At 35.7% G+C, this 16,596-nt stretch overlaps 1 protein-coding gene and 1 pseudogene across 2 annotated transcripts in view; one reads left to right on the top strand and one right to left on the bottom strand.

The window, feature by feature from the left end:
* The window catches only part of COG5 (component of oligomeric golgi complex 5), a 317,370-nt gene that overhangs the window by 271,034 nt on the left and 29,740 nt on the right, over positions 1-16,596 (bottom strand). For both annotated transcript variants that reach the window (XM_049642772.1, XM_049642771.1), the window contains exon 6: positions 8,694-8,814. In XM_049642772.1, the coding sequence (XP_049498729.1) occupies positions 8,694-8,814 (121 nt within the window). The remainder of the gene's footprint in view (positions 1-8,693; positions 8,815-16,596) is intronic.
* On the top strand, positions 13,046-13,753 carry LOC125930764 (40S ribosomal protein S20-like; annotated as a pseudogene).

Raw genomic sequence — 16,596 nt, 5'->3', positions numbered from 1 at the left:
TCTCTCTCTGCCCCTGCCCAACTCATGCTCTGTCTCTCTCTGTCTCAAAAATAAACATTAAAAAAAATTTTTTTTTGGTATTAATGTTTCACAGCTTGTGTGGTATTAATGTACCACACAATGTGATATTAATGTATCACAGCTTAGCCACAAAATTATGAAACTCAGAAAACAGACCATAAGCAATAAAAATTAATTTCTACCATATCCAACTGTTTAATTACAACTTAATGCTTTCTTATACTTTTTTAAAAATCTTTAAAAGATAACTCAATAAAGCTTTAATACAGATGTCACTAACATGAGTTAACCAACAATCACAACATAAAATACATTCATTATATAAACACAGCATTTATTTATTTATTTTTTTTATTTTTTATCTTTTAGAGATTGAGAGAGTGAGCGTGCAATAGAGAGGAGCAGAGGGAGGAAGACAGAATCTTACACAGGCTCCACACTCAGGGCATGGAGCCCTAAGCTGGACCAGATCCCACAACCTTGGAATCATGACTTGAGCCATAATCAAGAGTTGGACACTCAACCCACTGAGCCACCCAGACGCCCTAAACACGGTGTATCTTAAATATGTTGTATCCTTTTTTTTTTCTTTTTAAAGGACCCTGAGAGACCTACCAATGGCAGCAATGCCTTTCGTAAAGTAATTAAATGCTGCTATAGAGTTTGAGGAAAGGAGTAGAGCACTAGTGAATAAGGCTTTGGAATCAGATTTTTACAGATATAACAAGTGTGGGACCTTAGGAACCACTAAAATATAAATTCTTATAAAAGGCAGAGGAGTTTATGTTTTGTTCATTGGTGTATGTTTAATATCAAGAATAACACATGGTACACTTAGTAGGCATTCAATAAATACTGGCTTAATGAATTAATGAATTTATCTAAGTCTTATATTGAGAGATTAACTGGAGCTTTTATCTTATTATTTCATGGAAGATGCAGATGAGCCAAAATGAGAAGGCTGTAAAGAGAAAAGACTGGTTTCTTCCATGGATGATGATAACAATAACAATATCATCATCATCATAATCATGTTTTATGCTTAGTTTCATATAAGTGCATAAATTAAACTTCCCAAACAGAAAAACTACATTTACTCATTTTTTTTTTTACCAGGTTCCTAACAAGCTACAGGGTTTATGTGTATTGAAACCTAATTGATAAATAAATAAATTATAAGCCATGATTTCACAATAAAGACTAGAGAGGATCCATGAAATTCTAGTCTGGTTTTTTCATTTGTTTTTTGAGAGAGACAGAGACAGAGACAGAGAGTAGGGAAGGGGCAGAGAGAGAGAGGGAGAGAAAGAGAATCCCAATCAGGCTCCTCATTGGCAGCGCAGAGCCTGACACAGGGCTTGAACTCATGAACCACGAGATCATGACCTAAGCCGAAATCAAGAGTTGGACACTGAACTGAATGAGCCACCCAGGAGCCCCTGCTTACTTTTTTATGTAAATTTTTTCCCCTTCAATCCCTTTATGTAGGATAAGTAAAAAACAATTAGGTAGTAAAAAAAAAATATAACTACCTAGAAAGAGTTATCATAAGACACAATATATAGGGTGTATATATATCATTTTTAAAACTAAAAAACTTTGAAAATATAGACTGGAACAAATGAGGAGACATTATATTTCTGTTTAGAGAGCATGGATACTATAAAAAGATACAAAGTTTATATTAACCCATAAATCTGAAGTATCTAAATACTAACAAGTTCATTTTAGTAAGTGGGATTAGTACAAAATCATTCTAAAATTCAAGAGACCAAATGCATGACTGAATGAACACTCAAACTCCCAATTCATATCTGGAATATAACTGTACTCAGCATTGAGATAGAGTTTTAATTGGAAACAAAAACCTAATCAATTTTATGGTGTCCTACTTGGATAAAACTGTATAAAATAAATAGGGAAAGTCAACAACATGAAGCATAAAAGAAGAAATAAAAACAAGAGTCAAGAGATTGGCAGTGACCAAACAGAGGGTTCCCCATGACCCAAGACTTATTCAGCACTCCAGGTAAAGTAAAGCACATTATTAATGTGAAGATGTAATAAGCATCAGGCTTATCACACTTTGTGATAATATCTTAATATCTTAACCATACAACCAGCTTCCCTTGACCTAACTCCAATTCTACCAACAAGTTTGTGATTACAAATTTATTTTTCCATTTAATATGTCCAGGGAGAAAATTATATGTGTTCAGCCAAAAGAATAGCACATATCTCATTGCTAATTAATGAAGAGTGTTCTGGATTATAAACCAGTCTATTGTGAACTTGGTTACTTTGAAGGGAAAGATGAGCTTTAATTGGGATTTGCAGAATCAAGAACATTTTAAAAAGACAAGTTGTCTTTACAGTTTGTGAGAGCTCCAATCACCCCTACCCATGTATGAATCCCATGTTCCATTTCTTCCCAAAAGCTGTGAAAAGAATGCCTATCGATGGGAGGAGGAGCAGGAGAAATCATGAATCGTCTCTGCCTCAAACGAAGACTCACAAAAACTGGGCTATTATAGGAACCCCTAAGGACCATCCCTTTTTATTGTTTCTGATCTGTTGTTTGTTCTTCTTATGTATTTTTGTAAGTCAAATTAATACCTCCTTTAAAACAAGTCAGACAATAAAATATCCATAACAATCATTAATTCAACTCTCACTGTTGGCAAAATAAAGTTTCTAAGCCAGAAAAAGTGAGAAAGAAATAAACCCTGAATGGTGGTAACTTCACAAGGTAAATACTGGCTCTTGGTAGTCATGACTCTCAAAAACGTGCAGTAAATCTTAAAATAATAAAGAGATTCATTTTTTTTTAACTTTCAAAAGCAAGGATTGAATACAAATAAGGAGAAATAAAATGTAAGGAATCAAAATGAAAACACAAGTAGAGAGGAACTAGGTTCAAACTTTCTCAACAAGTCCAAGTAAACTAGTATACAAGAAAAGAACCATTTACCTAAATTCAAAATAATATAGATTACATCTTCCATATTCTCTCTACATTTAAATATTCTAATCCAATAGTATCCAGCAGAATTTTAACATTTGATAACACTAAAGGGAAGAGTACACTAGATTCCTCACCAATGACCTTATAATTGATAGGTCAAGATGTCTATATCATGGGTAGACGACCTCATTAATATTCGCAAGGAGAAACTAGAAAGTGCTAATGTTGAGCACTTTCCGGTTTCACCGCTATAGCTTCAATTCAACATTGAAAAAGTACAAATGCATTCCACAGAATAAGGAAACCTGTTATTCAACCTGATCTCACTGTACTGATATTACAAGAACCTTTTCAATAGTTCTAAACTTAAGTGATTTCAAACACTAATTTTTAAAAAGGTGCCTTCCTCTGCCTCACAATGATAGCTTCCCAACTGCTCAAAAAATTCTGAAAAGGGCTGCTCAGGTGGCTTAGTCAGTTAGGCCTACGACTTCAGCTCAGGTCATGATCTCAAGATCATGGGATCAAGCTCCACATCAGGCTCTGTGCTGGCAGTGCAGAGCCTGCTTGGGATTCTCTCTCTCCCTCTCTGTCTCTCCCCTGCTAGCTCACTCTCTCAAAATAAACACTTTTTTTTTTTAATTCTGAAAAGATATCAAGCTTATGAATTATGTAGAGACCCTGCTTTGATGGGCTAACAACAATTTTTAAAAAGTTGGTAACAGTATCAAAAATACGCTTTTAAGTATCTTATTTCACTCATGTTCCAAAAAATGTCACGAATTTGTAGTAAGGCCCATCTAAATTTGCATCTAGTCCAAAGACTCTTCTTGAAGAGAAGCCATAATTCAATATGATACAATTTAATCCTGAAACCTATATTAAGTAGTTTTTAAAACCATTAGATAATAGTCTGCATGAAAAGTTACAAGTATATCTGCACTAAAATCATTCTGCTTATTCTCTGTCAGCAAGACACTAACATAATTTTAATTTCTCTAATGCCTAATGATATTGAGAACCTTATATGCCTAGCTGCCATCCACGTATCTTTTTTTGGTGAAGTGTCTGTACAAATCTTTCGCCTATTTTTTAATCGCATTGTCTGTGTTCCTACCATCGTTCAAGAGTTTGCTATATATTCTGGACATGAGTCCTTGATCAAGTACATATTTTGCATGTATTTTCTCCTTGTCAATGGCTTGCCTTTCCATTTTTCAAGCAGTATCATTCAAAGAACAAAAGTTGTAAATTTTGATAAAATCTAATTTATCAGTTTTTGTGTGTGTGAATTGTGCTTTGAGTGATATATCTAAGAAATCATTTTCTAATTCAAAGTCACAAAAATGTTCTCTTGTGTTTCCTTCTAAGTTTTCTATAGCTTTACGTTTTACATTTAGGGCTGTGACCCATCTTCAGTTAATTTGTTTTATATGAAGTGAGGTAGGAATACAAGTTCACTGTTTTGCATACGGATATCCAATTGTGCCAACACCATCTATTGAAAAGATTACCTCTTCTGTTGTTCATAGGAGTTTGGATCTATTTCTGGCTCACCTATTTTGTTCCACTGATCTATTTGTCTATTGTTTTGTCTTGTTCACAATAAATTTTTGTAAGAAGTATTCACATCAGGTAGGATTTATTCTCCAACTTTGTCGTCTTTTAAAAACTTTGTCTATCTGGATCCTTTGCATTTCCATATGATTTTTAAAATCGGCTTGTCAATTTCTAAATAAAAGCTTGCTGGAATTCAGATGATAATCATACTGGATTCATGTAGATCAATTTAGGGAAAATGGACATCCTTAATAAACAGTATTAAGTCTTTCATTGCACGGACAGGGTTACTTTATTAATTTAGGTCTTCTTTTAATGTTCACAACATTTTCTAGTTCTCAGTCTATATAGGTCATAGGAATCTTTTGTCAAATTCAACCTAAGTGTTTCATACTTTTGATGCTATTATAAGTGCCATTTTTTGAATTTCAATTTCTAATTGCTTGTTAACAGTAAATTATATGGAAATAAAACTAATTTTTATAATAATCTTGTATCCTGAGATCTTGCTAAACTCCTTTAATAGTTCTAGCAAACTTTTTGTAAACTCAAAACAAGGTACCACTACATACCAATCAGAATGGCTAAAAATAACAAGACTTACTGTAATAAGTGTTGGCATGTGGAGGAAGCAGAATTTTCACACACTACTTGTAGGAATGTAAAATTTTACAACTACTTTGAAAAACTTCTTAAACAGTTAAACACATATGATCTAGCCATTCCGCTCCTACGTATTTATCAAAGAGAACTGAAAGCATACGTCCATACAAAGAGTTCTATATATGAATGTTTATGGCAGCTTGATTTCTAATAGCCAAAAACTAGAAACAACCCAAATTTCCCATCACCAGGTGAATGGATAAACCAACTATGGGATAGCTATACGAGGTAATTCTACTCAGAAATAAAAAGGAATGAGCTATTGATATATACAACAACATACATAAATCTCAAAGTTAAGCTCACTAAAAGAAGCCACAAAAACACAAGCTATGATTTCATTTATATAAAATTCTCTGAAGTGCCAAGTAATCTATAGTGACAGAAAGAAGTTCAATAAATGCCTGAGGAACAACTGCCAAGGGGCATGAGGAAAATTTTGACAGTGATAGTTATGTTCATTACCTTGATACTGGTGATGTTTCCTGTCAAAACTTACCAAATTGCACATTTTCAATGCGTGCAGTTGGTTGTATGTCACTTAGACTTCAATTTAGAAAAAGAAGAGGTACTAGTATAACTGTCCCCAGGTTCCAGAATATACTTTTTAAATTGATACGTAATTCACAAACCATAAAAATCCAGCCTTTTAAAGTCCACAATTCAGAGGCTTTTCTGCATATGGATGAGGTTGTGCAACAACCACTGTTTAATTCCAGGACACTTTCATCACCACAAAGAGAAATCTGTATCCATTAGCAGTCACTCCACATTCCCTCTAGTTACTCAAAATACAAAGAATTTCCAGATGACAATGAATTTCATCTGGTCTCTGCAATTCAACCCCCAAGACCTTTTAAGAGATTAGTTTTAAGTTAATTTCAATGGCCTGTAAACACTGCTACTCTTCATCATTTTATTCTTTCTAATGAGAATCAGAACCATACTGATACAGACAATAATAATTTCAGAGATGTTCCAATCATAAAATATCACTTAGTATATATGCGTAATTGTAATACTGATTGCCAAGTTATTACTTTCATTAAAATACTAATTCCAAATGTAGAAACTTTATCTTCCTCTTGGCTTCTCCTTATTATCAATGCCAGGGTTGGCCAAGACTGAGCTACAGTGGTGAATGATGAAAAGATGATGCCTTTGCAAATTCTGAATGGTACATAATCAGCAAAGCTTTAAAAAAAATTTAAATTAACAAAACCCATTTTGAGAGAATTCCACCATGAACAATACTTTCTTAACAAATGCTCATCATTTAATATTTATAAAACTTTGGGTAAAGCCAATGCCTCATTGGAAGGATAATGGGTTTATGCTCCACATCGAACCAACTCAGAACATTATGATTGATACTCATGTCTATTTTTTTAAAAAGAATCCATCACCATTTGTATTACAGCATCTGTTGTTTCTAGAAAAAATGATAATCATAATCAAAATCTAGCAATTTTTTATAATGGAACAGTGTCAGTGATGACAAATATACATAATAAACCTTGAACTAATTTGTGCCTGTTTTTAATGATTCTATTATCCTACAGATTATTTTTGGAACAAAAAAATTAAATGTGATAAAGCAAAAATAAAAGCTGATACTAGAATTTTTACACTCCTACATTTAGCACATACTGTGGAAAAAAAATACCCAAGCGTTACTAATTGCTTAAAAATTAACTTTTTAATAGACTCTTAACTATTGAGAACAAACTGATGGTTATCAGAGAAGAAGTGGGGGACGCAGGAAGAGGTAATAGGGGATGGGGATTAAGGAGCACTTGTCATGATGAGCACCAAGTGATATATGGATGTTAAATCACTGTACCATATACCCGAAACTAATTTAACACTATGTTAACTGGAATTTAAAAACTTAAAAAAAAATTTAATTTTAATAAACATTAACTTTTTAAACAATGTATTCCAAGCATATTAAATCACAAGTTAACTATATTTCTAATGATGTACCTAAACAATGTATTCAGGCATTGAAAATTGAAATGTTGAAGTATGAAGAATGTTATATTTGTTTTGTAAAAAATATGGAATAAGCATTACAACATGACTATGCAATTGAAATATCAAAGATAGAAGATTTCAAAAATAACATGTAATGCCTATCTTTCTGATATTATTTTCAAAGCATACCACCAACAGTAAGTAGACTCTTGATATCTGAATTGGATATCATCAAAGACCTCTGAACCTACAAAGGTACAAAATCACTAAACACATCCACTTCAGAAAAATTACTGGGTGCCCAATGAAAAGAAGAAAATGACAAAGCCTCATTAAAATGCAGGTGTGAGTTCTACATATACTCAGTACCTATTCAAAAATTTGCCTAAAATATTATGAACTATATCATCATGGACCTTGCAGCTTGTTAACAGTCCAAACCACGAATGTTAAACCCTTGAATGTCAAGAGTCTGTTCTAAATGCCTGAGAAAAGAATGAGCATATGAAGAAATGAATTCAATAAATTTTCTAGGCATAATGCCAACACAGGATCTGTCACCTAAAAAACAGCATTTATTCTACAGAAATGAAAATTAAGTTCACATGAAAACCTGTACACAAATGTTTATAGTAGCTTTATTCATCATTACTGAAAACTAGAAACAACATAAATTTCCTTCAATCTGTCAATCAACCAACTGTGGTACAACCACACAGTGATATTCCAACAAACACCAAGTTACAAACTATGGTATATACAAAAACTTGGATGAATCTCAGGGGTATTATGCTGAGTACAAAACACTAGCCTCAAAATGTCACATACTTTACTGTTTTTTTTAATTTTTTTAAAATATTTATTCATTTTTTGACAGAAAGTGAGTGGGGGAGGGGCAGAGACAGAGGGAGACACAGAATGTGAAGTAGGCTCCAGGCTCTCAACTGACAGCACCGAGCTCGATGCAGGGCTTGAACTCACGGACCATGAGATCATGACATGAGCCGAAGTAGGACGCCCAACCGACTGAGCCACCCAGGCGCCCCTAAAATGTCACATACTTTATAATCCCATTTATTTAACATTCTCCTAAAAAGAAAACTAAACTGATGGAAAACTAATCAATGGTTGCCAAAGGGAGAGGGGGCAGGTATGACTGTAAAGGGATAGCATGAGGGAATTTTGGGGGTGATGGAATTTATTCTATATCATGACTGTGCTGGCGGTTACATGAATCTATACATGTATTAAAATTCACATGCCTGTATACCAAAAAAAAAAAAAAACAAAGGCCAATTTTACCATACAAGAATTAAAAAACTAAGCCGCATTTCTAAGAAATCAACTAATTTTACTCACTCATTTTGAAAAGTGTGACAAAGTTGTATATGGATAATTATTAAATTTGTTCAATAATATTTGTTACGGGTGACAACACTAGTCAACAAATCAAGTGACTGAAAAATCTTAAAAACTCTACTAACTTTTTAATCAAAAAAGAACTTACCAAGTTCATTAAGACTCTGAGCAGCTTTTGTTATCTCTCTGCTTCCCCCTTGCAGTTGTCCTTGGAGTCTCTTAGTGAGATACAGGATGCGAACTATTCTCCGAAGCAAATCACAGGCAACCTGCACAAATATCACAATGTTGAGTGAGTATAGTCAATCCATTAAGTTTTATTACTATTATCATGTGAATCTTTCCAGTCTTTCCATATGCTAAAGATTCATTCATGTCTTTTGTTTCCTATCCATCAGAAACCTAAAAACTCACAAGGCTTAGAAAGCATCATTTTAAAATAAAACTCCCAATTTACCCCATAAGAAGAGAATGGGGAATGAGGTGCCATAAAACTCGGGAACTCTTTTCTGGATCCTTGAGCAGTTTTAGTCTCCGGGCCAGTGGTTCTCAGTCTTCATATTAAATTCAAATTCAAAAAATTCCAAAGCCAAGGCCATAGCCCTGGCCAATTAAATCAGAATCTCTAGAGGTGCTTACTGAGCACCTGTATTTTTTTTTAATGTTTATTTTTGAGAGAAGGAGAGACAGACCATGAGCTGGGGAGAAACGGGGGCGGGGGGGGGGGAGAGACACAGAATTTGAAGCAGGCTCCAGTCTCCAAGCTGTCAGCACAGAGCCCGACGCGGGGCTCAAACTCACGAACTGTGAGATCATGACCTGAGCTGAAGTCAGACACTTAACCAACTGAGCCACCCAGGTGCACCACCTGTATTTTTTTTTTAAGTTTATTTATTTTGAGAGAGTGAGTGAGCATGAGTGGGTAAGGGGAAGAGAGAGAGAATCCAAGCAGGCTCATGCTGTCAGCGAGGACGTGGGGCTCCATCCCAAGAACCATGAGATCAGGACCCCAGCCTAAATCAAAAGTCAGACACCTAACAAACTGAGCTACCCAGGCACCCCTCAGTATTTTTAATATCCAATGTGCAACCAAGGTTGATAGCCACTGTGCTAGGACTGCTTAGCTTCCTACTACTGCCTCTTATTGTTTTCATCCTGGTTTCTCTTTTCTAGGTCCATAGGGGAACAAACATAACTTTCCCCAATTTCACCAGATCTTAAAGAATAAGTATGCCCTACTTGAATTTTCTAATGTTTTTTTAAATCACTAATGACAAATTATAAAAGAGTTATTAAAACAAAACAAAACAAAAAACTATCATATACATATACATTCACTTACTATTTTTTTCATTACCAGACCTAATGCTGGGTCTTTACATAACCAAAAGACTAAGACATGAAATGAAGACCCAAGTATTTCAGGACACTTTATTACAGAAGCTGGCTCCAGAGCAATTGCCCAAGGGAGAGACAGGAGAGGGAAGACTGATGGAATAGTAGATATGTAGTGACCTTTAGCATCAGTAGCGATAATGAAGAGAGACAGTCTATGCTGCCGCATCACCACCATCTTTATGACCCTCGAGCTGGTTGAGAAGAACATCTCCCATCTAAGGAGGAAAATCTTAACTGGAGGCAATAAGAATTAAAAGCACTAGGAAAACAGCTGAGACTCCAGTATAAACACTGTTTTCTGAATGAAACACACACACCCCAGAACCACACACATACCCACACAACATACAGAGACACACAAACATATAATCAAAAGCATAATGCTTACAAACATGTAAGTCAAAGGCAACCAATTATTAAACCTGTTTACCTGAATGCTTTTCTCAGTAACTTTAGTCTAAAGTAATTATAATGATAAAAGAATGCCAAATAAGAATGTCCCTGGGGGCCCCTGGGTAGCTCAGTAAGCCTCCAACATCAGGTCAGGTCATGATCTCACATTTCCTGAGTTCGAGCCCTGTGTTGGGCTCTGTGCTGACAGCACAGAGCCTGCTTGGGATCCTCTGTGCCCACATCTCTCTCAGCCCCTCCTGCACTCACTTCTGTGCATGCATGCAGGCACACCTTCTCCCTCAAAGACAAACATTAAAAAAATAAAATGTGTCCCTAGAAACTGGAAGATTTGCGCATCTTTATCTTTTAATTAAATTTTATTTATATTCTGAATAAGTAATATAAGCACATAATTCAAGATGCAAAAGAAAATTTAAAAAGTCACCTTCTTATCTCTATGTCCCAAATATGCACTTACCAAAAACAACCACTTATCAGTTTTTTCTTGCTTGTCAGAAGAGCATTTTTAAATGAACCATCTGGAATGCAGTATCCCTAATAATCATTCCTCTGGGATTCCAAATACTTCATGAGGAGAAATACCAGATCTTACTTTAGTCTAATCACCTAGAATCCCCCAGTACCTATCCCATAAAGGATATGCCCTCACACATGAAATCTTTGAGCTTATTTCTAATGCTTTTATTTTTAACCATACTTAATCTGTCACCAACTCTTATTGACCATTCTTCTGTTGCAAAACCCAAAAGTTACATTACCTCTGGTCCTACAAGCATCACCTAATCCAAATCTTTACCACCTTCACCTTCACAATGTGGTCTACCAACTAGCTTTCCAGTCTCTTAACTGAAATCCATCCTGCTAGATTTAGCTTCTTAGAAAGTTTTCAGCACTCCAGTCCCCTTTTTAATAAACTTCAATGGCTCTCTACTAACAGATTATGTTGAATCTTCTCACAACAGCATTTAATAAAATCCTCAGTCAAGAAGTCTTAGATAATCTATAAGGCATCAACTGTCAGCATTTCCTAATATAGTTGCCTCCACTCCAGACAATTTCCCTTCCTTATTTTTTATGTGGGACTTTTATAATCAAATACAATACCAACATATTATCAGCACTAAAAAGAACTGAGGTATCAAGCCATGAAAAGACATAGAGTAATGTCATATCAGTTAAGTGAAAGAAGCTAATCTAAAAAGGCTGTAAGTATTAGTATCATTTCAACTACCTAAAATTCTGTAAAAGGCAAAACTATGGAGAAAAGAAAAAGATCAGTGGCTGCCAAAGTTTAGAAGAATGACTACACAGAGTACACAAGATTTTTAGGGCACTAAAAATGCTCTGTATAAACACTATAATGATGGATATATGTCACTATACATTTATTCAAACTCACTGAATGTACACCAAGAGTGAACCCAGATGTAAATTATGGACTCTGGGAGATAATGATATGTCGCTATAGGTTCAACAATTTTAACAAATGTAACAAATGGTACACCATTTAACAAATGGTGATTAAGGTGGAGGCATGCATGTTTAGGGGCAGGGGATATAGGAGATACCTCTATCTTCCTCTTTTTTTTTTTTTTTAAACTGTATTTATTTGAGAGAGTGAGAAAGCATACACAAGCAGAGGAGGGGCAGTGAGAGAGGGAACCCAAGCAGGTTCCGAGCTGTCAGCATAGAGCCTGACAGGGGGCTCAATCTCACCAACTGTGAGATCACGACCTGAGCTGAAATCAAGAGTCAGACACTTAACCAAATGAGCCACCCAGGAGCCCTGTTCCTCTTGCTTTTGCTGTGAACCTGCAACTGCTCTATAAAATAGTCCTTAAAATAAATACGGATATTACAAACACAGAAAACCATACACAGAAATTACAGCTAAATGAACCTGGAACCACCATGCAGATCAGAAGACAGAACCATGGAAACGACTACAGAAGCCCTCTAGGTACCCTATCCCAATCATGACGCCTTCCATCCATTGCCTTCTACTCTCCCATCCCAGCCAAGAGAAATCACTACTCTGGCTTTTTGGATAATCACTTCCTTGCTTTTCTTTGTGCTTTTATTACTGAAGTATATTTATCTATACACTAGTTTATATGCTATAGTTTAAACATGCCCTTTTTAAAAATCTATATAGGTTCCTTCACCATCTTATTTTTTTCTTTGCAATCTGCTAAATATATTCAATCATCTGTCCTATACATTTTCCCACAGACTGGGTTTTGTTGAGAGCAGTTTAACACGTTCTTCTGTCTTCCATATTTCCCGTACATCAGTAGTTGGATGTAGGCAGCTTCATCAAACTCAACCGTAATATCTTAGGCAAAATCATTCCTTACGTAGTGGTGCATGTGCAACACATGTAGGATTTTTCTCTGTGTTGTTAGCAGTCAGTGATATTCAATGTGAAAATCCATTAAAACATAGAGATTATTCCAAATCCATCATTTTGTCTTTATTTATTAGCATATAAAATTTCTAACTTTACCCCACCTACTATGTGTTTACCTGGTGGTACTGTTCATACAAAAAAATAAAAATAAATACTTGATTCTTTCTCGTGCTTTATCAGTTTTCAAAATTAGACTGCTTCCCTGCTCTTTGAGGAGGACAGGATCACAACTCCAGCAGAGCTCTGGAGGCCCCACTCCTGCTCCTGCCTCACTGCTGTTCATTCTCGCCAAGGAACAAGTAGGTCAAGAAGCCACGCCACAGCCATGACTTTTAAAGACACCAGGAAGACACCCGGGGAACCAGAGGTGGCAATTTGCCCAATTAGAATTACACTAGGGGTACCTGAGTGGCTCAGTCAGTTGAGAGTCAGACTTCAGCTCAGGTCATGATCTTGCAGTTTGTGAGTTCGAGCCCCTCATCAGGCTCCGTGCTGACAGCTTGGAGCCTGGAGCCTGCTAACCAGGCACAACATGCAATCTTTGGAGAAGTTATGTGCTGACTTCGTCAGAAGGACAAAGGAAAAGAATCTCAAAGTGAAAGGACAGTTTGGATACCTACCAAGACTCAAAATCACTGCAAGAAAAACTCCCTGTGGTAAAGATTCTAAGACTTGGGGTCATTGAAATAATGAGGCAAGTCATTGATTTGCACAGTCCTTCTGAGATTGTTAAACAGATTACCTCCATCAGTATTGAGCCAGGAGTTGAGGCTGAAGTCACTATTGCAGATGCTTAAATCAACTTTTTAATAAATTATCAATTGTTTAAAAAAAAAGATTACTTTCCCTATACCCACCAAAGATGAACAATTAGTGGGGTGTTTGTTTATTTCAGCTATCAATATGAACACAGAGATTTAAACATAATAAAGGATACCAATCCACTGTAGCTTTTATCCTTGCAGAGGCTCGCTTTGTCCCTCTGTGGCCACCGCGAGCCTCTCAGGCTGACCAATTGTACCAATTTGCCTGAGACAGAAGTTTCCCATAACCCTGGATTTTCTGTGCTAAAACTAGTATAGTTGGTCACCCCAGAGGCTTTGCAAAATCCTTTCATTATGATTCATGTTAGCAGTGGTTGATAGTTTTAAAAAATTTTTTTAATGTTTATTTATTTTTGAGAGGGAGACAGAGTGTGAGTGGGGGAGGAGCAGAGAGACAGGGAGACACAGAATCTGAAGTAGGCTCCAGCCTCTGAGCTGTCAGCAAAGAGCCTGATGTGGGGCTCGAACTCACGAACCATGAGATCATGACCTGAGCTGAAGTCGGATGCTTACCAACTGAGCCACCCAGGCGCCCTGGTTGATAGCTTGATACACAGTACAAAAATATTCCAGAATCATTTTATGTATTTCAACCCCACCTGGAATCAAAGATTTACCAAGGAAGCCCTGATTTCCTTTAGAGGTCAACAGCTTTTCAAGAACACATCCTGGAAACTAAACTTGCTCATTTCTGTGACTTTTCAGCAGACATAGATAGGAAATGTCACAATCAAAACATCACATATTCATTGCTTTATTCCATAATATACATAAAACATTCTCAGATTAATATTATACATATCTATGTACAAAAATATGTACATACATAATGTATATATAAAAATAAAATTAAAATCCCTCATGAATTTATACTGATAATTCCAATTAATGGGGCGCCTGGGTGGTTCAGTCAGTTAAACGTCTGACTTCGGCTCAGGTCATGATCTCACAGTTTGTGGGTTTGAGCCCTGCATCAGGCTCTATGCTGACAGCTCAGAACCTGGAGCCTGCTTCAGATTCTGTGTCTCCCTCTCTCTCTGCCCCTCCCCTGCTCGTGCTCTCTCAAAAAAATAAACAGTAAAAAAAAAAATTTTTTTTTAAATCAGGAGCACAGGGCATTTGCTTAATCTTCTAACTTACATCTGTACATTATTTCTTCCACACAGATACTTCTAGCTCTCAAAGATGTAAGACATAACAGAATTAGAATAATTTAACATTATCCATTTGCTTTGCTGCACAACATACAGAAAACATTATCTCAATACACAACCAACGATACAAATATGATAGCTGAAGACCGTTCTTAAAACCTGTTTTGCACATGCGCTCCCTACAATTTTTCTTACAATTTTTATTTATCAAAACATACAGCCATGACATACTATACTCCCATTAATAGCCTTCATTTAATATTAGCTCCTATGCTCATCACCTGTCTTACGTTGTTATTTCTCTAGTCATTCTGATTGTCTCAAACACACTATCAGATTCCTAAGGAAAGAGGGGAACAATCTTCCCTGCATTTGTATGTGGATGGCTATCTCTATACTTGAAAATCAGTTTGGCAGGTCTACCAATTACCTATCACTGCACCAAAAACCAGTTCAAAACTTAGTGGTTTAAAATGATTTCTTATGTCTCACAATTCTGTGGGTCAGGAATTTAGGCAGGGTTCAAATGCTGCATGTGGTATCAGCTGGGATTACTCAGTCGCTGCACCCAGCTAGCAATGAGGCTGGTTTGGAGAGTACTAGAAGGCTTCACTCAAATGTCTGTCTTAGGCTTCTGTACCTATCGTCTCTGCATGTTTGCCTCCAGCTGCCTCTCAGCACAGTGGTCTCCTGTAGTGGGATGTCTTACTGGCTTTCCCCAAGCAGAAACAGAAGCTGCTGCGCCCCCTGGAGGCTAGATCTAGAACTAACACAAAAACACTCCCACAGCACACGTTTTTTAGTTTTGCTCTAGTAGCTGCTGTTTTTACAGTATTTGGGGACACTGGCATTTTATGTTGCTGTTATCTTCCCTCTTCCTTCCTTCCTGGCATATTCACTTTTTTCGCAGATAATTACACAGCCAGTTAAACAAGTCATCATCTATACAAGTAGATTAAATTTTTAACAGGACCCTACTGAAGTATATGAAAACCATGTACCGATAAAACATAACCACACAGAGAAAATGTTTATCAGATGATTTCTTCCTTCTCAGTTTGAACATTTTCTTAAACTTTCTTACTTATATAATTTCAAAGTTAAAAATTTTAATTAAAAACTTTCCAGTGAAAAGCTAATATATGTGTATGACTTAAAAAATTAAAAAGTAAAATGATAAAAAGTTAAAAAAATAAATTGAAAAGATAAAAATGTTATATAATAGGTATGTGAATTATATCTCAACAAAGCTGTCATACTGAAAGTTAAAAAAACTCATTTTCTTATATAATTTTAAAATTTTAAAAATTTAAATACTCTATGTAAGAGATAATAAGCTCTTCAAAATTTCTTTCTGAAAAACTCTGAAGCAGTTCATAAGCTAACAATGTTACTAAAATGAGCTAAGATGGATGATTCTTGGGGTGATAATTAAATTCAACTCATGTATTCATGTATACAGATGAAGTCAGAAGCCTCTGTTTGGAGAAAGAAAAGGCTTCTGTAAAGAGTGAAATGGGGATAAAAAGCAAAGGGAATTAAATGTAAGTAAAAGTACTTTCTCCTAATTGACAGAACAATCATAGTGATTTTATGTTCAAGGCAGAAACAACTTTGTAGCTCTTTCTTTGTTGCTTTCTTATACCACATGCATTTAAATGAATTAGGAGCTCAAGGAATAAAAGGATTAAACAGGAACATTAAAGTTTCCCCAATGTTCAAAACAGAAATGACCAAAGTGAACAGAAAATGGTTAAAACATAATAAGCTTCCAAAGAGGGCTTACATTCCAAAATAGTTTTTATTTATTTATTTTTTATTTTAGAGAGAGAGTGCACAAGGTAGGGGAAG

This window comes from Panthera uncia, chromosome A2 (assembly GCF_023721935.1).
Source record: "Panthera uncia isolate 11264 chromosome A2, Puncia_PCG_1.0, whole genome shotgun sequence".
NCBI classification, from domain to species: Eukaryota; Metazoa; Chordata; class Mammalia; order Carnivora; family Felidae; genus Panthera; species Panthera uncia.
The sequence above is the reverse complement of the archived record's forward strand: the minus strand, read 5'-3'. Positions and strand labels throughout refer to the sequence as shown.